Source organism: Mesoplodon bidens (assembly GCF_964165515.1).
Source record: "Mesoplodon bidens genome assembly, chromosome: 3".
In the NCBI taxonomy this organism is placed as follows: Eukaryota; Metazoa; Chordata; class Mammalia; order Artiodactyla; family Ziphiidae; genus Mesoplodon; species Mesoplodon bidens.
Window position 1 is genome coordinate 64,216,463 of NC_138178.1, and position 23,181 is coordinate 64,239,643.

General features: G+C 54.5%; 2 protein-coding genes across 2 annotated transcripts; one reads left to right on the forward strand and one right to left on the reverse strand.

Moving 5' to 3' along the window:
- On the reverse strand, positions 1-1,284 carry IMP3 (IMP U3 small nucleolar ribonucleoprotein 3). Its single transcript, XM_081226807.1, has one exon. The coding sequence runs from the start codon at positions 1,086-1,088 to the stop codon at positions 534-536; it is 555 nt and encodes a 184-aa protein (XP_081082933.1). The 5' UTR covers positions 1,089-1,284; the 3' UTR covers positions 1-533.
- Positions 1,285-8,482: 7,198 nt separating this feature from the next.
- SNX33 (sorting nexin 33) lies at positions 8,483-22,285 on the forward strand. Its single transcript, XM_081226806.1, has 3 exons — positions 8,483-8,669; positions 9,259-11,107; positions 17,234-22,285. Exons 2-3 carry the CDS (start codon positions 9,637-9,639, stop codon positions 17,485-17,487), a joined length of 1,725 nt encoding a protein of 574 aa, XP_081082932.1. The 5' UTR covers positions 8,483-8,669; positions 9,259-9,636; the 3' UTR covers positions 17,488-22,285.
- The last annotated feature ends 896 nt before the right edge of the window (positions 22,286-23,181 follow it).

Here is a 23,181-nt window from a genome sequence, read left to right on the forward strand (position 1 = left end):
TTAAAGAGCAGTTAGGCCATTTATTGGCATTAGGAGAGCATTCCTTTAAACAAGAGAAAGGACTCTGAACACTAAAATCTCATCCATTTTATGAAAACTTGAGACCAAACTCTCCAACATCTGTACACAGCTTAATCACGAACAAGCGCAAGAACTCGGGTTAAATATAAATTAAACTAAACTGTCCTGCTACAAAGAAATGAAAGGAAAGCTGGGGACGGGGGTAGCCCCCCCCCCGCCAAAAGTCATTACTTTCACACTACAATGTTTCAGGTACAAGAATGTAACAATTCCCCAGGGCAGCGCAAAACTGCTTCCCATTGTCTCTTAAGGCAGTCATTTAATTACCAATGGTCCAAAGGCTAAGAAAATTTTGTGGAAAAAGGGCGTACCCTTTGGCTCTGTGAGGGCCTGTAGCTGAGAGGCCAAGTTCTTGGCTGACACACTCTTGGGGAGGGCGCCTTCATAGAATCTCAGGCATCAGGTCTCAGCTTCCCCATCAATAAAATGCAGTCCTGGTGAGGGAAGACCCGCTAGGCTTCCAGATCGAAGTCATCACGCTCCTCATTGTACTCCAGCACGTGCCGCTTGATCTTGGACGAGTCAACCCAGGTGACGAAGTCCTCCATGCTGCGTGTGACAAGGAAGGCGGGGTCGGTGACCACGTCGGGGCCCACGCGCACGTGACCCTGCTCCACAAATGCCACGGCGGCCTGGAGGTGCTGCGCCATGCGCAGCTTAAGGAGCACGGTGGGCAGGCGGCGGCGGCAGAAGGACGAGGCCGTGACGAAATCGCAGAGCTCCAGAGACCCGCGCGTGGGGATTAGGCCGAGAGCATACAGTTTGTCCAGCAGCGCGGCCGAGGAGCGCACGCGAAACGGGTCGCGCTCCGGCAGGTCCCGCAGGCGCCGCGCCAGCTCGCGCACAGCACGGCTCAGCTGGTTGTAGCGCGTGTAGTCCTCGCGCCGTTGCAGCCGATAACGCCGCAACACGCGCAGCTCGTGCAAGTTGTGATCGGTGACCTCCCAGTTCAGGAAGTCCACCTGCTTCAGCAGCTTCTGCTCGTGAAACTTAAGCTTCCGCACCATGACCGCGGCTTGGATACGGCAGGACCCGAGGCTCAGCGCGCGTTCCGGCGCCCCCGCGACTTCCGCCTCAGCACTGCTAGAGCGGGCCTGGGGACCCTGGGCCAATAAAAGAAAGGCTCAGTGCCACGCCCTCTGTTTCCACTGGTCAGGGTGGGGCCCCGCCCCGCGCCGGTATCTCGCGATTCTTCTCTTCTTCGCGTTCTCTGAGGGAGGCGGGGAAAAAGCGCTGGGAGACACCGGGGACTAGAGCCCAAAGACGAGTCTGCGCAGTTTTAAGTTGCCTAGACTTAATCACCTAGTGCCGTAATTATTGCCTCTCATTTAGATTTCTGCCATTCAGGGCCTCTCTGAAACTGGCTTAAGAGGCCAGTTCCGGGAAAGGGGGGTGACTGTCGCGCTAGTTTGGTTGAATTTACTGTGCTGACCGTGGGGGGTGGGGGGTCCTCCCACCTCGTGGTGGGCTTCCCCGAGCCGGCCGGGGCTGATCGGGTATGCCCACCGCCCACTAGCGCCAGGTCCTTTAGCAGACGGGCGGAACGGGTTCTCCTTGTCAAGTGGGGCTAGGCGCCACCGAACCTATGAAATACCGATTCCCAGGCTGCTTCCTACACCCACAGAATCGGGATGTACACCGGAGTCACCTGGAAATCTGTATTGTTAACAAGAATGCCAGGTGATTCATAAAACCCAGTAAGTTTGAAAAGCTTGGATAGTACAAGTGCTGACCCTTTAATCCGGGCTCAAACGAATTAGCTTGACAGGGTGCATTTCTGGTGCCGAGTATTTAGTTAACAAACTTAACACTTTTTCTGCTAGTTATATCTGTTTTAGCTTAGTGTAGGGCTACAGGACTAACTTCTTTATTTGCTCAAGACTTTGACGCCACCTAGCTTCTTCGCCTATCATTTTATTTTATTTTTGTACGCTTCTCATTGTTTTTTTTTAATATAATATTTGATATATGGAAAATACTATATGTAAGGTACAAAGTGTAATGAATACTTGTGGACCCAAGAGCCAGTTTAAGAAAGCATCACCAGGACCATTTCATCTACATATTCCAGCCACTCCCCCTGTGAGAGGTAAAGGTATCTACTCTCCTGAATTTAGTGTTTATTTTTACCTTTCGTTTAAAAAGAAAAAAATTTTTTAATTTAAAAAAATTTAAAAAGGAAAAGTTTTATCATTGTAAATGCATCCCTAAATACTGAGAACCTTGTTACTCAAAGTGTAGTCCATGGATCAGCAGAGAGCTGTTGGAAATGCAGAATTTCAGGCCCCATTTCTGACCTACAGAATCAGAATCTGCATTTAACCAGACCCCCAGGTAATTTATATGCACACTGACATTTGAGAAGTGTTGCTTAGAAGACATCACATCATGTGGAGTTTTTAATCTGTAGCTGCAGTTTTTTTTTAAACTGTTGCATTATATTCTATTGTTTGGTTCTATCTAATTTATTAATCCATCTCCTGCTGGATTTTTTGGAGGGAATATTTTTAGCAGTGCTACTATGAAAATTCTTATAGGTTTCCTGTTGCACATATGTAGTAGCTTCTGTTGAATAGTATACATCTTGAAGTTGAATTGCTCAGTTGTAAAGTATGCATGTAAAGTATGCATGAACATGTAAAGTGCATGTTGAGCTTTACTAGATATTGCCAAATTGTTTTCCAAAGGGGCTGTACCAATTTATATTCCTTTGACAGTGCATGGGAGTTCCCTTTGCTCCTCATTCTTGACAACACTTGGTTGTTAGATTTTTTAAATATTTGCCAATCTGATGAGTGTGTGATGGTATTTAACTGTGATTTTAATTTGCATTTCCTGATGAATAACGGTTTCATATGTGTTTCCTCCTCTACGGAATGCCTCTTTGTGTCTTTTGTGTATTTTTCTATTGGATTATGGGGTAAGTAGAATAATGGTCCCCCAAAGATGTTCACCCAGAACCTGTAAATGTTACCTTACATGAAAAAAGGGATTTTGCAGATGTGATTAAATTAAGTATCTTGAGACCATGACATTGTTCTGGATTAACTGAGTGAGTCTCATGTAATCACAAGTGTCCTTATAAGTGAAAAAGGGAGGCAGAAGAGTCAGAGAGATGTGATGATACATACAGAAGTCTGAGGTGTGATTGCTGGCTTTGAAGTTGAATGGGGGCCATGAGCAAAAGAGTGTGGGCAACCTCTAGAAGCTGGAAAAGGCAAGGAAATGGAATTTTACTTAGAGCCTCCAGAAGGAACACAGCCCTTGCTGACACCTTGATTTGAGCCCAGTGAGATCCAGTTTGGATTTCTGGTCTCCAGTACTGTAAGATAATAAATTTGTGTTGTTTTAAGCCACTAAGTTTGTGGTAATTTGTTACAGCTGCAATAGGAAACTAATACAGATTGTTTGCTTTTTTCTAATTGATTTGAAGGTGTACTTTGTATGTTCTGGATATTAATCCTTAATCAGCTATCTATGGTGCAAATACCTTTTCCTAGTTTGCACTTTATCCCCACCCTTCATATTCCCCCAGCCTCACTCCCTTCTATCTTCAGCCCTTGCTCAATGTGTCTGCAGGAGGACTCTTGGTTAACTTCCTTCTCCCCAGACAATAAACATAATAAATAAGTAAACTATATATGTTAGCAGGTGATAAGTGTCATGAGACAAAACTGAGCAGGTTATAGGAGAGCTTGGAATGAGGATGGGCTGTAATTTTAAGTAGGGCATGTCAGGGTAGGTTTTACTGAGAAGGTGATATTTCATAGGGGGTTAGCCATGTGGATATCTAGGGGAAGAACATTTCAGGAAGAGGAAACAGTGAGTGCAAATGCCTTAAGACAGGAACGTGCCTGGCATATCAGAAGAAGAATAACGAAGCCATCTTGGTTGGAGCAGAGTGTTCTAGGGGGTGAGGAAAGGGGGCTCAGATAACAGAGGCTCCATAGGCTCTTTTAAGGCCTTTGGTTTTTAGGTTAAGTGAGATGAGGACACTGAAGGGTCTTGAGCCAAGAATTGACATCTAACATGTTTTTGTTTTGTTTTGTTTTGTTTTGTTTTTTTGCGGTACGCGGGCCTCTCACTGTTGTGGCCTCTCCCATTGCGGAGCACAGGCTCTGGACGCGCAGGCTCAGTGGCCATGGCTCACGGGCCCAGCTGCTCCGCGGCATGTGGGATCTTCCCGGACCGGGGCACGAACCCGTGTCCCCTGCATTGGCAGGCGGACTCTCAACCACTGCGCCACCAGGGAAGCCCTAACATGTTTTAAAAGGATCACTCTGACTGCTGTGTTGAGAGTAGACATATTCTCAGGAGGCAGGGCTGGAAACATAGAGGCCATTAGGAAGCTGCTGTGGTGGTGCACGCAAGAAAGGTGGTAGCTGGGACCAGGAAAGCAGTTGTGAGATGCCAATGAGATAGGAGTCTCAGAATAAGGAGAGGGTCAAAGGATGGCTCCACTTTTGGACCTAAGCAAGTGGAAGAAAGTACTCATCACCTGAGATGGGGAAGGCTGCTAAATAGGACAGATTTGGGGGGCAAGATTAGAAATTCAATCTTGGACATGTTGGGTTGAAGATGTCTATTAGACATTCAAAGGGGGATGTCAAGGAGAAAGATATGTGAGTCTGGTATTTTATTTTTTATTCTTTATTTTTGGCCAAACCTTGTGGCATGCAGGATCTTAGTTCCCCGACCAGGGACTGAACCCGTGCCCCCTGCAATGGAAGTGCGGAGTCCTAACCACTGGACCACCAGGGAATTCCCTGAGTCTGGTATTTTAGAGAAAGGCCTGTGCTGGTGATTTAAAATTTTGGGTATTATTGGTAGAGAGATGGTGTTGGATGCCATGAGCCTAGGTGAGATCGTCAAAGAAGTGAATATAGAGAGAAAAAGACAAGAGGACCACTCAATTAGTAGTCACTCTAGTGTTAAGAATTATTGGAGAGGGGCTGCCCTGGTAGTGCAGTGGTTAAGAATCCACCTGCCAATGCAGGGGACAGGGGTTCGAGGCCTGGTCTGGGATGATCCCACATGCCGCGGAGCAACTAAGCGCATGCGCCGCAACTACTGAGCCTGCGCTCTAGAGCCCGTGAGCCACAATTACTGAAGTCTGCGTGCCTAGAGCCCGTGCTCCGCAACAAGAGAAGCCACCGCAATGAGAAGTCCGTGCACTGCAACGAAGAGTAGCCCCCCGCTCGCCACAATTAGAGAAAGCCTGCGTGCAGCAACGAAGACCCAAAAAGCATCCAATAAATAAATCTTAAAAAAAGAAAACAATTATTGGCGAGAAGCGAATGAACCAGTGTAGTAGAAGGGAAACCGGGAGAGTATGGTCTCCCCAGTGCAAGTGAAGACAGTGTATCCAGGGGGAAGTAGTGATCAACCTGGTCAAATGCTACTGAGAGGCTAAGAGGGCTGAGAATAGCCATTAGGTCACTGATGACTTTGATAAGCATCGTTTCCGTGGAGTGTGAGGGTGAAAGAATGGCTAGAGGGGTTTAAGAAGAGAAAGGGAGGAAAGACGTTGCAGGCAGCTAGTAGAGATGTCTATTTTGAGGAATTTGCTGCAAAGATGAGCACAGAAATGGGGAAATAGCTGGTGGGGAAAGTGGAGTTGAGAATCTATGTTCTAAAGATGTGGGTTGACTTTTCCCTCAATACCTACATCTTGTTGGTTGTCATTCCAGTCTGTTCTACCCCCATAGAATCTCAAATTTACTTCTCCCCGGCCCATTACCCCTGCCCTACCTCAGGCCCTCATCATCTCTTGTCTGCATCACTATAGTAATAGTCCAGTGTGTCCACCACGCTGCCACCAGTGGAGTCAGCCTGGAAACCACTGGCCACAGTTCTCCCTTGCTGATTCCTTTCCTAAAGGAGGAAAGTTAGCTATCTGGATGGGGGATGGATGCTGTTTCCTGTGCCCAAATCAGCGTCCCATCAGGAAAGAGAGAACACACTCCCATTAGAGTAATGTGAGGAGAATTTAATAAAGGGACTTTTTCCAAAGGCATGGGCAGGGTATAGGGAACCACAAAGGTTAGTGCAGTTGCCTAAGATTAGTAACTGTGGGCCCTGTTACCCAGAGGTTTGAAGAGGGTTGGAAATAGAAGATATAGGTTCTGGAAATCTCTGTGAAGCTGCAGAATGAGTTTCCCCCAAGAACCTGGAAATAAGGTGGCCACTGTGAGATAGAAACCACCCTCCCTCCGCCCTGAACAGATATGAGAGTAAATCCAAGGTGTAAATGTGCATAAATATGTGACTGAAGCATTTGGGAACCAACTAAAGACCATCAGGGTGGTGGCTGGGGGCCCCTCAGTGTGGTGGGGCTACACTAGGCCCCTAGCTGGGTGAGCAGAGATCCCATCAATTGTATTAAGTGAGCTAATAAAGGTAAAGTGTTTACAGGAGTCTAGCACTCAGCAAGCACTAAGGAAGTAGCTGCTACTCTTAAATCCAGCTTGGAGAGAGGCTCTGCGAACAGAAGATCAAAGAAAAGGGCCCCCCCCCAAAGCAGCTGGGGAAACATATTCAGGCTCTGGTCCTGAAGATACTAGGCTGAACTGAGTCCTTAGAATCAAGACTGCCCCTATGGCGGGGGACAAGATCTCAAGGCTTCTTGGCTGAGAGACTTAAACCATCCTTTCTTCCCCTCCTGGGGTTTCCAGGTTCACTGCGCTAAACTTCTGGTAACTGGGCTTCCTAAGAAGCAGCCCAAACTGCCTTGATCTATTGATACAAATATTTGGGTCTGCCTGACAGTCGAATTTCTCTTTGTAAGTTAATACCTGGGCTTCTGGGGTTTGGACATAAGCCTGTATCCCGGCCAAATGCCAGCTCTCCATAGGGAATTGGATCTACTCACCACACCAGTGAAATTGGTTTTTGGAGCCAGAGGCCTGCAAATTACACCCCTCAAAACAGCCTAAGGTGCCCACCTTTACAGCGCTACCTTGTGCCAGTTAATCTGCAACAAGTGGGAGGAATGAGAATGAGGGGGAAGGAAGTTCTAGTTAGAGTGGTAGACAAGGCTCCAGGGCTTAGCCAGGAAGGGGAGTAGGGCCCAAAGCCTTTGCTTCACCTTAGGTACCTCCTCCTCCAGAAAGCCTTCCTTGATCCTTGCTCAACCCAGGCTGGAATAGGTGCCCTCCCATTCACATTTCATGGCACTGGTCTCACTGGGCAGGGAACATCTCTTTACTTGTCCTGACACATCTGAGCTTCTGGTAGGTAAGGACAATGCCTTATTCGTCTTTGTAAACCAAGGGGCCTGGTACAGAATACTCAGTTAATGTTTCCTTGAGTGCAAGATTGAATGAATGAGAGACAGAATGAATGAATGAAGGACAAGAGGGTGGACTTGTCATTTGACAAGAGGGTGTCAAACTCTCCGACTGCCTTGTTGTACTGTAATCTCCAGTGCCCAGCACAGTGCCTGGCAGAATCAATGCCCAGGGTCAAGTCCCCTTTACCTCTTTCCAGAACCCTACCCCGACCACTCCTCTCTCCTGGGTGCTGCTGGCAAAGACAGGACATCCAGTCTCCGCCGGCCGCCGCACGAAGCAACACGGAACCCGATCCTGCCTGGTCTTGTTACCGTCGCTACAGATGTAGAGTCTTGTCTTCCCCCGCCCCGAAGGAAGCCGCCCAGGACAGGGGTGCTCCTGGCCTTGTCTGGCTAGGGTACTAGGACCCACAGCAGCCCGTATCCAAACTATCCAGACCTTCTCAGGCTTCTTCCATGAGGGCGCCGCTGGCTCTGGGGCCCCCTCCAGAGAGCAATCCCCGGGCGGCGCCACGGCCCCGTCCCCACCGCCCCGAGCTGGGGTGGGGGGCAGGGGAACGAGAGGGGGGCGTCTGCGGGTCTCCACGCACTTCCTCAACCCTCTCTCCGAGGTCCCGGCTCTGACCCCCTCCTTGTAGCACCGCACTTCACAAACTTTAGGAGTTTGCCTCACTTGCGTCGCGGAAAAGGCAGGAGGGTGACGGAGCCCAGGAGGCGAGGCGGCGGCCGCAAAGCTCCGTCGCGCGGCGCTTAAGCCCCTCGGGGTGAGAGGTGTCTCCCAGCCAGGGCGGACGGGTTGGCCCTATTCCCCGACCGTCTCCTTTCTCTCTCGCATCCAGATCTCGGCGCAAGTGAGTGAGAGCGACTGCCAGAAGGAAAAGCGAGGAGTAGGCGGGAGCCCGGCTCCTGCGCCCCAGGCCAGTGGGAGGGCGGAGCCGGGCAGTCCGCGGCCAGCCAGGACGCACGGAAGTGCTGTGGAGTTCGCCCAATTCCCCAGCCTGCTTTTCCTTCTCCCTCCCTCTCCCCACCCCTCACCTCCCCCCCCCCACTCACCTCCCCCCCGTCGGCTATTCCCTCCTTCCTCGGGACGCCACCTCCCGGAATCGCCTTTTTTGTTGTTGTTTTGGAGCTGGCTTCTCACTGGCGGCGCAGAGGGGCTGCGAACGCTGGAGAGGAAGGCGGGCTGGGGGCGCAGCCCGCCGCCCACCGGCGGGACCCCGCGGGGCAGAGCAGAGGACGGACAGTCGGTCGGGCCATCTGCTCTCCAGAGCTCACTCTCCAAACTCCTGTTGAGTGTGTGCGTGCACGCGAAGGGTGGGGGTCCACGTCCCGCGTGCGGGGACCGTTTACCGCGGGGTTACCTTTGGCCGGGGGTCCTTGGACTCAGATCTGGGTCAGCTTCAGGCTCAGAAACTGCTGAGGAATTAGGCAAACAAAAGAGGTCACTCAGCTAGTGGCCAGAAGTCGCCCGAGCGCCTCGTCGCGTCCCCTCCTTTCCCCGGGGCGGGGGCCGGTCACTTGGGGGCGGGGAGAGGGCGCCCCAGCCGGCTGGGGGCTGGGGGCCGGGCCGGGCCGCCGGGGTCGAAGCGTTGGCGGCCTGTTGTGTAAGCCTCAGTCCTTGTTTTCCCGGCCTGGCTCGTTGTGAAGCCGGACACATCCACCCTTGGATTCGATTCAGGAGGCTGCTGCTTTTCTCCTTGCCCCTCTTGGATTTTCTGGATTTTTGAACACCCAGTGGCCCAGGAAGAGGAGGAGGAAGGAGGAAGGAGCAGATCTACAGAGGAATGTGAGAGCCTCCCAAGGCCTGTGGAGCCAGAAGGAGCTGGGAGCCAGGGCTGCCGGGGTTTCTGGGATGGTGGTTTCTGAGTGATTCTCTTCTATTTTAGAACATCGTTCCAGTGGAGAGTGTCGAATTCTTGCCCTCTCAGAGCTGACTTCTCCGAGTCACTTGACTCTTCTTCTGGGAGTGGGAGGAGGAGAGACTCTCCATTTTAGGGGCTGAGGAAGGAAGGGAGGAAGACCATGGACATGAGCTCTCCCTGCTCACAGGCGTGTGCAGGGAGACCTGTTTCTGGGCCGTGGACATTGCTTTGAAGAGAGGGAGGCTGGACACCATCTGTGGGTGCTGAGACCCCGCCGTAGGGGCTGAGAGACTGAGGGCTGTGGCAGACCTTGAGCTGCTAGTGCATTCTTGGAAAACCTAGCAGGTGTCCCCAGTTCTGGGCAGGACTCTGTCCTCATCTTTCTCTACCACTGGCCCAGACATGGCACTAAAAGGCCGAGCCCTCTATGACTTCCGCAGCGAGAACAAGGAGGAAATCAGCATCCAGCAGGATGAGGACCTGGTTGTTTTCAGCGAGACCTCGCTGGATGGATGGCTGCAGGGCCAGAACAGCCGTGGTGAGACAGGGCTCTTCCCTGCCTCTTACGTGGAGATCATCCGCTCTGGCACCAGCTCCAACCATGCCGACTACTCCAGCAGTCCTGCAGGCTCTCTGGGGACTCGGGTGAGCTTATACGACAGCTCCAGCGTGGCAGACCCTTCCTGGAGTGGTGGGGGCAGTGGCTTCCTCTCAAACCAGGGTAGTTTCGAGGAGGACGATGATGATGACTGGGATGACTGGGATGATGGATGCACAGTGGTGGAGGAGCCACGGGCTGGTGGGCTGGGCACCAACGGGCACCCCCCACTCAACTTCTCCTACCCTGGTGCCTACCCCAGCCAACACATGGCCTTCCGGCCCAAGCCACCCCTGGAGCGGCAGGACAGCCTGGCATCTGCCAAGCGAGGCAGCGTGGTGGGACGCAACCTCAACCGCTTCTCGTGCTTTGTGCGCTCTGGCGTGGAGGCCTTCATCCTGGGTGATGTGCCCATGATGGCCAAGATCGCTGAGACATACTCCATTGAAATGGGCCCTCGCGGCCCCCAGTGGAAGGCCAACCCCCACCCATTTGCCTGCTCCGTGGAGGACCCCACCAAACAGACCAAATTCAAGGGCATCAAAAGCTACATCTCCTACAAGCTCACACCCACACACGCTGGCTCACCTGTCTACAGGCGCTACAAACACTTCGACTGGCTCTACAACCGCCTGCTGCACAAGTTCACTGTCATCTCGGTGCCCCACCTGCCAGAGAAGCAGGCCACAGGCCGCTTCGAGGAGGACTTCATTGAGAAGCGGAAGCGGCGGCTCATCCTCTGGATGGACCACATGACTAGCCACCCCGTGCTGTCCCAGTACGAGGGCTTCCAACATTTCCTTAGCTGCCTGGATGACAAGCAGTGGAAGATGGGCAAACGCCGGGCCGAGAAGGACGAGATGGTGGGCGCCAGCTTCCTGCTCACCTTCCAGATCCCCACGGAGCACCAGGACCTGCAGGATGTGGAGGACCGTGTGGACACCTTCAAAGCCTTCAGCAAGAAGATGGACGACAGTGTCCTGCAGCTCAGCACCATAGCATCGGAGCTGGTGCGCAAGCATGTGGGGGGCTTCCGCAAGGAATTCCAGAAGCTGGGCAATGCCTTCCAGGCCATCAGTCATGCCTTCCAGATGGACCCCCCCTTCAGCTCCGAAGCCCTCAACAGCGCCATTTCTCACACGGGCCGTACCTATGAAGCCGTGGGTGAGATGTTTGCCGAGCAGCCCAAGAACGATCTCTTCCAGATGCTCGACACGCTATCTCTCTACCAGGGCCTGCTCTCCAACTTCCCCGACATCATCCACCTGCAGAAAGGTAAGAGCCAGTGTGGGCTGGAGACCCTTACAGCATCTGCACTCTGCTGGGCACTGGGGGTATGAGGATGGCCTAGACTGAGCAGAACAGGGCAGCTAGTCTTTCTGTCTCTGTCTCATTCATATGTTCAACAAGTGTGTCCAGCACCTACCAGGTGGCAGGTGCTATTCTAGGTGCAGGGATATTATTATGGGCAGGTCTGATCCCTGTCCTCATGGAGTTCACTGCTTACCTTCTTGTTGTCTGTTCGTTCGTTCATTCATTCATTCATTTTCTCTGTTTCTGTTTCATTTACCCATCATGCTTTGAGCCCTTCAAGATATCAGGCTGGGGTCTGGGAACACGGAGCTGACTGAGGCCCAGGACTTTCCCTTGAGGAGCCCACAGGCTCATGGGGGACACGGACACAGACCCAGATAACAAGAGCACAGAGTGTAGCCTGTCTTCCCACTTGTCACAAGCTTGCCTCCCTGTCTTTGCAGCTGCAGAGCCTGTTCTCACCGCTGCATATCCTATCAGTGAGCTCCCTCACTATCTGTGTTTGGGAGGGTGGCTGTCCCTATTTTGCAGATGAAAAAGCTGCGTCCACAGAATGGTGGCTGCACAAGGAGTCCATGGCCCAGCTGGGACTGTCCCTTCCTCCTGCACCTCCCCAAGGACACATCCATCTTGGCCACCTCCCAAGCCCAGCCATGTGTTCAGTTCTCACGGCCCCCTCCCTACGGGAGGGACAGGATGGGTCCTTGTTACTGTGGGGCTGTCAAGGAACTTCCAGGGAAGTGACTCATAGCCGGGTCACCTAGGGGGACCCGGGCTGGGCTGGGGGAGGAAGTGGGGGTCCAGGGCACTACCCCCATGGTCCGTCCAATTCCCCCTTCCCCGCCTGGCTTCTCTTCTTGCCTGAGCAGTGAGTCAGGAGCTGACCCGGCAGGTGGCTGAGTCTTGGGGACTACAGGCAGGTCAGGAGAGAGGTGTGGTCCTCCCCAGGGCTGCTTGGTAACTAAGGAAGAACGTCTGCAGGGCGTGGGGCTGGCTCCCAGGCCCCTAGGCCCTGAGGTCAGGCCTGGCTTGGTGGGGAGTTTTCCTCTGGGTGAGGCCAGAGGCAGGCATCTGGACTGAGCCTGGGGGACAGCAAACACCACCACACTACCTGGTCCCCAGGAGAGTCTGGAGTAAACCCGCCTTGTTCTCCTTTACCAGGAGGTTAACTTCTAGAACTTCTCCAGCTCCCAGCCTCCTTTCTCCCCTCACTTTCTCTTCCTCCTTCTCCTCTCTGCTCTTTTTTTCTCTTCTCCACATTCCTCTCTTCCTCCTTCCCTTCTTTCATCTTCAGGAGACATGAGGCCTGAGTTCTGGTCTTGGCTCTGCCCCCAGTTTGCTATGTGTCCCTGGGAAGCGCTTTCCCCTCTCTGGGAGTTAGTTTCCCGATCTGTAAGACAAGGGAGGGTGGACACAGTGAGCTCTTAGGCCTTCAAAGGGGTGGGTAGGGGAGAGACTCCTGGGGAGGGTCTGGTCGAGGACAGAGTGATGCCTTAGATCTGGCTCTGAGCTCTGGGCAGGGATTGGGCAGGGCTGGTGGCTGGGGCCCACTGGGGCAGGTGTCACCCTGTGCGGAAGTGGAGCCACGCTCACTGCAGTGCTACGGCCTGGGAAAGCTGGTTCAACCAGCTCCTTGGATGGCATGTTCCCGTGTGGGCAGCAGGATGGGGGGAAGCAGGGACATAGTGATTAAACAGCTGCCCCCATGCAGTGTCCGGGGACCCTCACCCAGGGCAGAGCAGGGGGCAGGAAGGCAACCCCATACGCATACTCCCAGGCTCCCACTGAAGCAGGAGGGAGTAAAGCCAGACTGGCCTTTCTCACCCTGGGGCAGGGAAGACAGAGCTGAGAGAGGCCGCTTCTGAGTTTCCACTGGAGGTGTTTCTAAGGTGAGGGGCCTGGGGTGATGTGTTCAACCTCAGGCAGAGACTGCCCCACCTTCCCGGACCTGGAGGACCCCTCCCCATTCAGCCAAGTTCTTTTGGGCTTACTCTTCCCCCTTCTGGGCTCTGCACTGCCAATCCTAGGCCCGTGGTGGGGCAAGTTAGGGAGGGGGCCTTGGAATCTGGCTGAGACAGAATTGGGGGAACCACAGCCTGATGGGGGAGGGGGGATCCCATGTTGGCCCTGTGGATGGAGCCCTTTCACAGAGGAAGGAGCAGGAAAATTGGGCCCTGGGTCCCCAGGATTCTGTCCAGCCTGTTCATACATCTGAAAGATGGCAAGCATGTGGGAGAGGCCTTGGAAGGAAGGAGATGGGAGGCCTAGGAGGGGTCAGGAGACCAGGATTTGGACAAATGTTGCCTCTGAGGTGACCCTGAAAGAGTTTCCTCGCCTAAGAAAACTTAGGAAAATGGGTCATGGAACCTGGTTGGCACTGAGGTGCCAGCCTGTCTGCCCACTGGCCCAGCCCCTGGAGCTCAGTTTAGGGGTCTCCTAAGAGAAGGGCAACCATGTAATTTACCATCCAAACCAGGGCAATCTTGGGGGTGAAAGAGAGCCTTAGTAATAGTTACCCTGGGACAACAAGGGGCAACAGTGACTGTCCAGGGCCATTGCCTGGGAGCCAGCCAGGGCAGGGCTCGGTCCTAAGACTCATCACAAGCCACGGAGACTGGTGTGGTTCCCTCCATTTTCAGATGAGGGGCGGTGAGGAGGAATGATAATCAGAGCAGGAATTGGAGCCCAGGTGTCTCTGACTCTACAGGCAGGCTGTTTCTACTGTGCCAGACAGATAGGGGAGGGAGCTCCCTAAGGGATGGGTGCCTGGGGTAGACAAGCCAGAAGGGGAGGGAGCAGGGAGGGGGTTGGGTGTTCTAGAACCAACTGAGCTGGCATCCTTGGCAGGCTGGAGGCAGGCCCTGGACCACAGAGCATGCGTGGAGGGGCCATGGAGCTCTCGGGTTGGCCAAGGCAAAGTGGCCCTTTTGCAGGACCAAGTTCTTGCCTGGGGGAATAGGTGGGTCCAGCCTCTATGCTCTGGGCCATCATCTAGCTCTCCCTCTCCCTCCCCTCCTAGGCTCGGATGAACAAAGAATTGTATCACCAGGAGCCACCACAAGCTGGGTTTCGGCTGGGACTGAAAAGCAGTTTGCACATAGTTGCGAGGGGAGCTTTTACTCAGTCAGGTGCCATCCTAAGTACTTTAAACATATTAGTTCAATTAAACTCAGCTATAACTATAGGGGTGGGTACTATTATCATCCCATTTTACTGATGTGGAAACTCTAAAGCGCTATTCCGCTGTGAGCAATTGTCAGCAGCATCACATCTAGTCCAGTCTGTTCAATTTGACAGTGGGGAGACCTGTAGCCCTTGTTGGAGGTGACCCAGTGGGACTAGGACTCAGACCTCCTGCCCTCAACCTAGGGTGGGTGATAACTACCTCCAAGAGGTAGGGACAAGATAGATTAAGGTGGCAGTTTAGGGGATATGCCTGGGACCCTGGGGCCCTGAAGCTCCAACCTTCCTTTCCTTGTTCCTGGGACCCAGCCTACAGGACAACTGCTGGGTTAGGAGGTGCCCCTGAGTCCTCAGCTCTCAGCTCTCAGGTTGCGTCCTAGGTGGAATGTGTGGGGTGACGGGGACAGGCCTGAGCCCTGAGTCCCAGTCTGTCTCTGGGATGCATTAGTGTTAGCTGGTCCCAGTCCCACATCGGAGTCACAGGGTGGAGGGGTGACAGAGAGCAGGGTAGGGCCTCCCCCTTCCCGCACAGCCTTTGCCTCGCATCTCTGGCTCCCTGCCTGTCTGCGGATACCTAGCAATTGCAATAGATTCATTCCTATTATCTGGGCCTCAGTTTCCTTCCTCTAAGGCCATGGGCAAGAAAAGCTTTCTTAAATGCAAGTCCACCCCCAACGCACCCAGACTTTCTCAGGAAGGTGGAATCCAGGCTAGTAGGTGCCCTTTGCTGAAGCCTGGCTCTAGCTTCTTTGTCCTGCTCTTTTCTACTTTGCTTCTTATGGTTCTTTTTACCCCTTGGGACCTTCTCAAATTCCTGAGTCCATTGTCTGGATGCCCCACACATATGCCTGGGGGACCTGGCCTGGGCTCCTTGCAGTAGAAGTGGTATCTACCCCTAGCTGTGCAGGGATACCTCTGGGCCAGGCATCCCCCACTTTTGGAGCAGGAAAGAGGCTGCGAGCCCCTCGGCAAGTACCCTCCTGCCAGGCCCTGAGTTTCCTCTGCACAGTGTGGGGGTGGAGAGTGAGGGGTGGATGTGGGTGTTGGACAGCTAGTCTCTAGGGCCACTCCAGCTCCGAAGCCTCTCATGGGGTCCTCATCTTGGGCCTTCGGGTGATCCCCCTCCTGCTGCCCAGACCTGGGCAGTCAGTATGGAACAGGAGGCGAGAAGTGGTTCAAGGAAGGTGGCAAAAGGACTGAGTGGGCTGGGAGCTGGGGACTGCAGAGTTCTTTTAGGTGCTGTGTGAGCAGCCCTGGAAATGCTCCAAATTTGAGTTTGTCCGCCTGAAATGCCACTCTTTGCCAATTAGCCACACACTTGCCATCTAATATAGGTACTACTCCTTCTAAAGGCATTCAGAGTTATTTCCAGCATGTAGTAGATGCTCCATAAATGCATCCTGGATGCATCTGAACAACTTGGAGTGAAAGGAATACGTTTCAAAGGTCCACGGGAGACCTCCTTAAGGGAGAGGTGGGAAACATGAAAAACGAGTATGTTACTTGTGTGCAGTGGATGCTTTCGAAGCGCTCGGGGAGTGTGCTGTCCTCCGTGCCAACCCCTCCCACCTCCTTAATCTTCTTCACACAGTGGATTCCCTACAGCCCTGCAAGGAGTACCTGCCGGGCGCAGGCAGACTGCCTCACCACCTCAGCACCTGCCCTCACCGGCTTCAGCACAGAATCGGTCAAGTGCTGTTAATTGAGAACTGCAATTCTTTCACCAAGTGCTTGTTGATTCATTCACGTTCTTCCAAATTGGGTCCCTCCCCCAGGTTCATCCCCTGACCCCCCATCTGTCACCTGGTTATTATAATGGCTTCCTCTAGTCCCCTGGGGGCTGGGGTGAGGCGGGAGCAGGGCCTATATGTGGGGAGACACACAAAAAGGAAAACTCCAGGTGGCTTTTGAGGCTCTGTTTTAGAATCAGCTGGGTGATGGGGGTGGGGAGAGCCCTGGTGAGCTGAGATGGGGAGGCGGTCTGCCTGGGGGATGCTCCGTGTAGAAGCAGCACCCCATCAGAGCCTTGAATTATGCATAGGGATCCAGGGGGCAGAGATAGGAAGGTAGGAAAGAAAGCTGAATTTGATGAACGTGGGGTCAGCGTGGAATGGGTGCAGGGGTCAACTCCCAGAGGGCCTCACAGGCCAGGAGAATGGGGGACCTAGCTCTGCAGGCAGAAGGAAGCCAGGGGAGGCTTGGAGCTATGGGTGCCCAGCTTGGCTGCTCTTCAGGTGCTATGGAGAACCTCTCAGAGGCTGAGACTGAGATGGGGAGACCCATGAGGGGCCTATGGTAGCAGTCCAGTGAGGTTGAATCAGCTTAGCAGACACATATCAGGATCTGCTGTGGGCTAGGCTTTGTTCCGGATACTAGAGACATTGAGCTCACAGCCCAGAAGGAAGCGGTCAGAGAAACCACAGGGTGGTAAGAGCTGTGGCAGAGGGAAGCCCAGGGCACCTGAGAGCATTGAGAGGCACCTCATGTACTGGGGCTGCAGGGAAGGCTTCCTGGAGGAGGTGATGTTGGAGGTGAATGGGGCGCCAGCGTGAGGGGTGACGAGGCCTGTGGTGGGTGGGGACGGCCTGGTCCTAGAAATGAATCAGCAGGCAGGGCAGGGCTGTGACTGGTCAGGTGTGGGCTGCTGGCGTCGCCACAGGTTTGCAGGGAAGATGGTGCATCTGGTTTAGGATGTGCTGAAGGTGAGGGTTTGGGGGACATCCTGGTTGAGACACCCAGGTGGCTGGACCATGGGTCTGGACTCCGTGGAGTCCAAGAGCGAGGCCTGAGTTGAGCCGATGAGGGTATTGTCTGCCTGGACCCAGGTCTCACCGTGGGGTTAGGGAGCGAACTGGGGAGACCGGAGCCCTAACTTGTCCTTGTCCTCTGCTCTGCCCGTGCCAGGTGCCTTCGCCAAGGTGAAGGAGAGCCAGCGCATGAGTGACGAGGGCCGCATGGCGCAGGACGAGGCAGATGGCATTCGCAGGCGCTGCCGCGTGGTGGGCTTCGCCCTGCAGGCTGAGATGAACCACTTCCACCAGCGCCGCGAGCTCGACTTCAAGCACATGATGCAGAACTACCTGCGCCAGCAGATCCTCTTCTACCAGCGGGTAGGCCAGCAGCTGGAGAAGACGCTGCACATGTATGACAGCCTCTGACCACGTGTCCCTGGTCCTCTTCCTGCCCCTGGGGCCTGTTGGCTGCGGTGCATGCTGCCCTCCGGACCTTCCCACACCAGCAGTGCCTGGCTGGTCAGGGGTGGGCTTTGGAGGAGTCATGGATATCCCTGGGGAAGTCCCCCACCCCTTAGAGATAGGGGCACAGCAGGGGTGAGGATGGGGCCAGGAGCCCTCCAGGCCAAGGCCTGGGCTGCTGGTCAGTCACTTGAGGTCAGGCCAGGGTCTTAGCCTCCCCTAGAGCCTATAGCGCTCGCTCACCTGGCCACCATCCCCTCGTTCATTCAGCAGACGCGCAGGCCTGCTGCGGCTCCGGGTCAGACACTGGGCATCCAGGGCTGTGACACGCCTGCTCTTGGGGAGTCCCCAGCTGAGGTGGGGGTCAGACCCAGAAACAGGCAGGGGCAATACAGAAGGATTGATGGTAAATAGCTCGCAGAAGGGACCACTCGTTCTGCGAGTCAGGGATGACTCCATGGAGTAGTGTCTTGAAGAATGACAAGGACCTGCCAGACAGTAAGTGGGGACAGTAGATGGGGAGGGCATTCAGAGGAGAAGAACAGCATGGGCAAGGCTGTGGAGGCATGGAAAGACCCCGTCTTCTCTCCTTTACCTTTCCCAAGCAAGTTTGGTGCACCCCTCGGTGGTGTCCCTTGTGTGACAGAGGGGGGGATCTGCCTTGCTCCCATGCCCCTGTCCCCGCCCCCCCCCCACAGGAGGGGCTGCAGGCCAGCTCCCTCCTGACTCCCCTTCACCAGCTGAGCCCCCTCACCCCTTGGTTAGGGGACCATGCAGCATCTTTGCCCTGGGCTCAAGGTGCTAAGATAAGTCTCGGATCCCAGGACCCTGGTGGCACCTTCCTGGAGGGGACACCCAAAAGTTACTGGGTATTTGAGTTCACCAGCAATAGCTCCCACACTCCAAGCAGGCTTGGGCCTCAGGCTCCCAGGGGCCAGCTTACCCACCACCCCAGGGATCCTCGGCCCACCTGCCCACAGCCAGCCTCACTGTGATGCCAGTTCAGGTCCTGGTGGGATTGTGCTGTCTTCTATCCATGTTTACATCCTCAAGGGGGCTCCCCCCATACCCCCAGGCCAGCGCGTGGTCCAGCAGTGGGTTGGGGGAACTGACAGGTGCCGCTACTGCACCCCCTCCAGGAGGTCATGGCTGTTCCTGGCTGCTGCTGCTTCAGTCTTCTTTCTTTCTTGTTTTCTTGATAAACCTTTTACAGTTAAGATAACAAAAATATGACTCCTTATTTGGATCCCAGGGGGTGTGAGGGTGGGGGAAAGGATACAGCCCTAATTGTCCCTGGGAGCGATTGGACTAGATTCTGAGGTTGTGATGGGCACAACATTTACCCCAGAACCTCAGAAGTTGGGGGGAGGACGGTGCTGGAGGCAGGGGCTAGTTGGGGGCCTCTGGGTGACCCTGGATCCCAGCTGGATGCATACCCTTCCCAGACCTCACTCTCCTCATCTCTCAAATGGGTGGAGTCTTGCCAGGGGTTTGGCTTTGCTGCTCTGTGATCTAGGACTGAAGGTCACGTGAGGAAGGGACAGTCTAATCGATAGGGGGGGTTCCTCTCCCCAGGAGGGCATATCCCAGCCTTGCCCCCAGGAAAGCCCCAGTCCAGGGGAGGGGGTGGGTCTCAGAACCTGTGTCCTTCCCCAAGCTGTCCAGTCCAGGCTGCCCAGCCCTGCAGTGGCTGCCCAGTTGGAAACTGAGGTGGACCCCCCAGCTATGCCCTTGGGGGTGTCCCAGGCAGGATGAACAGGAATCTGTTTGCACACGGGAAGGAGGAGGGCTGGGGGGCCGCGATTCTCTTGGGGCAATGGGGACTTGGTGGAGGGAGGGCTGCTGGGGTCTGGACATCAGGGGAGGCTTTGTCTGGGCTGGGGGCGGGGGAGCTCATGGCAGTGAGATAGAGTAAGGGGTGGCAGGTGCAGTGGGGAAGGGGCAGCAGAGGCTCCCTGTTCAGGGCAGAGCGTCCTCAGAGGAACTTTTGGAATGGGCCCCTGGCCCTGGGTCAAAATTAGGTCAGATTTGGGACTTTCTGTGGAATTTTCCCTTCTCTCCTTCCTGCCCTCCTTCCTTCATTTTCCAACCCATCCGAGGACCTTCCCACCCTTAAACTCTTCCCTGTTCCAGCCTCCAGGCGGCCTTCTGCAGTGAGCGCTCTGACCATGGGCAGGGCGGTGGGGGTCTCCTTCCCAGGCCCAGTCAGCGCTGGGGCGGTGGGAATGCTCTTCTCAACACACAGTGCCTGGAAAGTCCCCTGTTCACGCTTCTTGCCCTGGGAATAGTATTGCCCTCTTGTGTCTCTTTCTTGAGCGGAGGGCCACCTCCCATGCCTTCCATCCTCCAGGTGAGGGGTTGTTCTGACGCTTTTCTCAGGAGGGGCTTGCACCTAGGAAAAGCATCAGAACGTGAAGTCTTGGGATGGGCCAGGCCTCCTCCAGGCATCCTGAGGGCTCTAGGCAGGGACAGACTTCCATGTGATGGGAAGTGAGGATGTCCCAGCCCTCCTCTCTGGTTTCTTTCTATCTCTGTGTGGGTTTGAGTGTTGGGGGAATTTGAGATTTGTCTGGGCTGGCCGGAGCCTCTTTCGGCAGGGGACTGGGGACCGGTGTGTGTGTGGGGGTATCCTGGTGGTGGCTGGGCCTGTGGGCTGGCCTCAGTCTCATGCCAGGCAGATGTTCCAGACTGAGCTGAGCCCAGCTGCCTCCAGTTTCCTCCCTGAGGCGGGTGGAAAACAAGGCTTCTCTTTCTGCCCTGGGCAACTACCAGGACCTGTAGCTGGGGGGTGGGGGACCTCTGATCCCCAGTCTTGGCCCAGCCCAGGAAGGGAGTCTGCTTTGTGGCCACCTATGGGGGTTGGGGATGGAGGCGGCCCTCAGATTCTGCATCCTATTGCTTCCTGGACACAGGAGTGCCATGAACCACCATGCCACAGCTGTGCCACGGCTGTAGCAGAGCCAGGCCTGGTCACAGACGCAGTTGCCCAACCCAAAGCAGACAGAGCCATACAACCTGCGCGCGGCACACGGGTCACACCTGGCTCCACACTCACACACACATATGCATGGTCATGTGCTTGCACAACTGCACGCCCAGCCACAGTGCCACAGACTGTCACACATTGACAGCCACGTCCACACTCGTCCACGCCCACATGCATGTTGTCAGTCTCAGCCATGTCGTCACTCACAGCCATACCATAGTACTGTGCACGGTCATACACTCACATAGTGACACACACACTCAGACACACACGGCCATGAAGTCACACATGCACATAGCAGATGTGTCACAAATGTAGATGCTCTTGGACTCCACCTGCACCGCCTCCTGGGGGAGCCAGCCCTGATCATCCATCATCTGACACCACCAAGTTCAAGTCCTCATTGCACAGACAGGAAACTTGAGGTCTAGTGAGTGGTGGCATTTGGCTGCATCACCCAGTGGGGCAGGGGTATCCTCTGGGTTCAGAGCCCAGTTCGCATCAGGCTCTGGCCTGGCCTTGCCCACCCCTGGGTCAGTCCCCAGGGCCAGGCTGCCTCTGAAGGCCCCTGGCTGAACCTACTCAACAAAGCTCCAGGCATCTCCCATCTTCGGAGCCAGAGCTGAGGCTGCAGCGTCAGAGAGCAGGAGCCAGAATGTGGTGGGCAGGGCCCAGGCCTGGGCGGGAGGAACATTCCTGCACCATCTCCTCCCCAAGCCTTCGAAGACTGGGCCCGCCCTGCCTGCCTGCCCGCTGACTCAGGCCTCCAAGAGCCCGGCCAGCTTGGCTCCCTCACCCACCCTCAACCCACCGCAACCTGCTTCCCCACCACTGCGGCTCTGGTTCCTCCTTCCGCTGTTTGGGTCAAGAGGAGATGGTGAGCCCTGGCAAAAAGACCATGAGGAAACATAAAAATTCACCTCCCCCAGACATAGCTCAGAAGGGTTGATTGTGAAACCCCTGGGTTTCCACAAAGCTTTTTTCCTTTGGTTTTGTTTTGTTAGTCAAACCCGGATGCAGTCCAGTCTGTTTAAAAAGCAGTGTCTCACACAGCTGTGGCCTCCTTGGTCCTCATGGCAGCCCTGGTAGGCATCATTATTCCATTTCACAGACAGAGAGACTGAGGCTTGGCCAGAGGGAGGATGGGAACTGCCTAGGATCACACAGTGGGGCCGAGGTGGGGCTGGACTTGAACCCAGCTCTCTGGCTTCATTCCCTAAGGTCACCTTGATTAACTCACGTAGGTCTGGAGGAAGAAGGGGTAGCAGATCTTCGCTCCAGAGTTGTGAAAGAATGGGAGGCTGGCAAACCAACTGCTGAAATGTGCAGGGGCTTTGAGGGCCCGGTGAGTCCCGCCAGCCCCCCAGGGATGAAGAGGCTGAGGGCAGCATTGCACAGTGGCGTCTGCAGTGACTCAGGGTCTCCGATTATAAATGAACACGTGAGAGGAACGTCACTTCACTTTTCTGTAACTGACCTGAATTTCTCTTTTGCTTTCTCATTAACCCACCTGATAGAAAAGTAATCTGAAATCAATTTGGGGACCGCTCCTTTCCCCAGGGAGGCATGCAAGTTTTGGGGATGGCACATTTGAAGACCCTACGCAGGCCCCTGGCACTTTGAATGTTAGAAGCTGAATTCCCTCATCCTATCACTCATGTGAAGATTTGCCTGCATTCCACATTAAAGGTCATTCACATATACCTACTTGAGCTGGGTTCTGTTAATTACTTGACAATGTCTTGTAGATATTTAATTAAATTTTCTTCATTTTGATTTTGTCTTTTCTTTCTTTTGCCTTTTGGTGTTCTGCTACTTTTTTACCCCTTGGCTGCAAACATTGTTGTGGGTCCTCGCAGGGCTCCTGGACCCTGGCACTGGGCCTGTGGTGCCCACCATGGTCCTAGGTTAGCATTGGACCCTTTGGTCATTTTCCCCTACCTCCTGCCTTCCCACCACCTGCTCCTTTGATCCCCACCCTTAAGCCTCCGTGGGTCTGGCCCTTTCTCAGTTTGGGGCACTCCAGATTCCCTCAATTGCCCCTGTACCCTGTGTAACCCTGTGTCTCCTGAGGTCTGGTTCTACCTGGGAAGGGGTTCAAGTATCCACTCCCCCTGGATCTCCAGCCTCTGGGGCTTCTACCTCCCCCAGTACAAGTGGCACTGCGGTGGACACTGGATGGCCAGTATTGCACAACCACCCTGTATGCAAGAGATTATCAACATCATTTTACAGGCCAGGAAATGGGGCCCAGTGAGGGACGTGTAGAGTAGCCGAGCCGTTGTGAGTGGTTCCCAGGCCTGGGCCACCCGTGTTGGGAGGCAAATGGCTGATGCCTGAGGTAGGAGCTGGAGGCTGGCTGGAGCCTGGAGGCACTTGGAGCCCCTTCCAGGCTGACCTTATTCCCTTTGCTGCCATTTTGGAAGCAGTGCTCTGGGTGAGGGTAGAATGAGGCTCCAGCAGACAGCCCTTGCTGCCCCCCAAACAGCAAAGCCCCTTCCCCTCCACTCCTCAGAGGCAGGACCCGAGTGGCTGAGCCTGAGTGCAAATCCTCTCTACACCTACTCGTTTTAGGGATGTTTCTTTTTCTTTCTTTTTTTTTTTTTTAGCGGTACACGGGCCTCTCACTGTTGTGGCCTCTCCCGTTGCGGAGCACAGGCTCCGGACACGCA

Coding starts and splice junctions, on each gene's coding strand:
- IMP3 (XM_081226807.1), bottom strand. CDS start 1,088: ATGGTGCGGAAGCTTAAGTTTCACGAGCAGAAGCTGCTGAAGCAGGTG.
- SNX33 (XM_081226806.1), top strand. CDS start 9,637: ATGGCACTAAAAGGCCGAGCCCTCTATGACTTCCGCAGCGAGAACAAG. Junction 11,108..17,233: donor CATCATCCACCTGCAGAAAG/GTAAGAGCCAGT, acceptor TGCCCGTGCCAG/GTGCCTTCGCCAAGGTGAAG.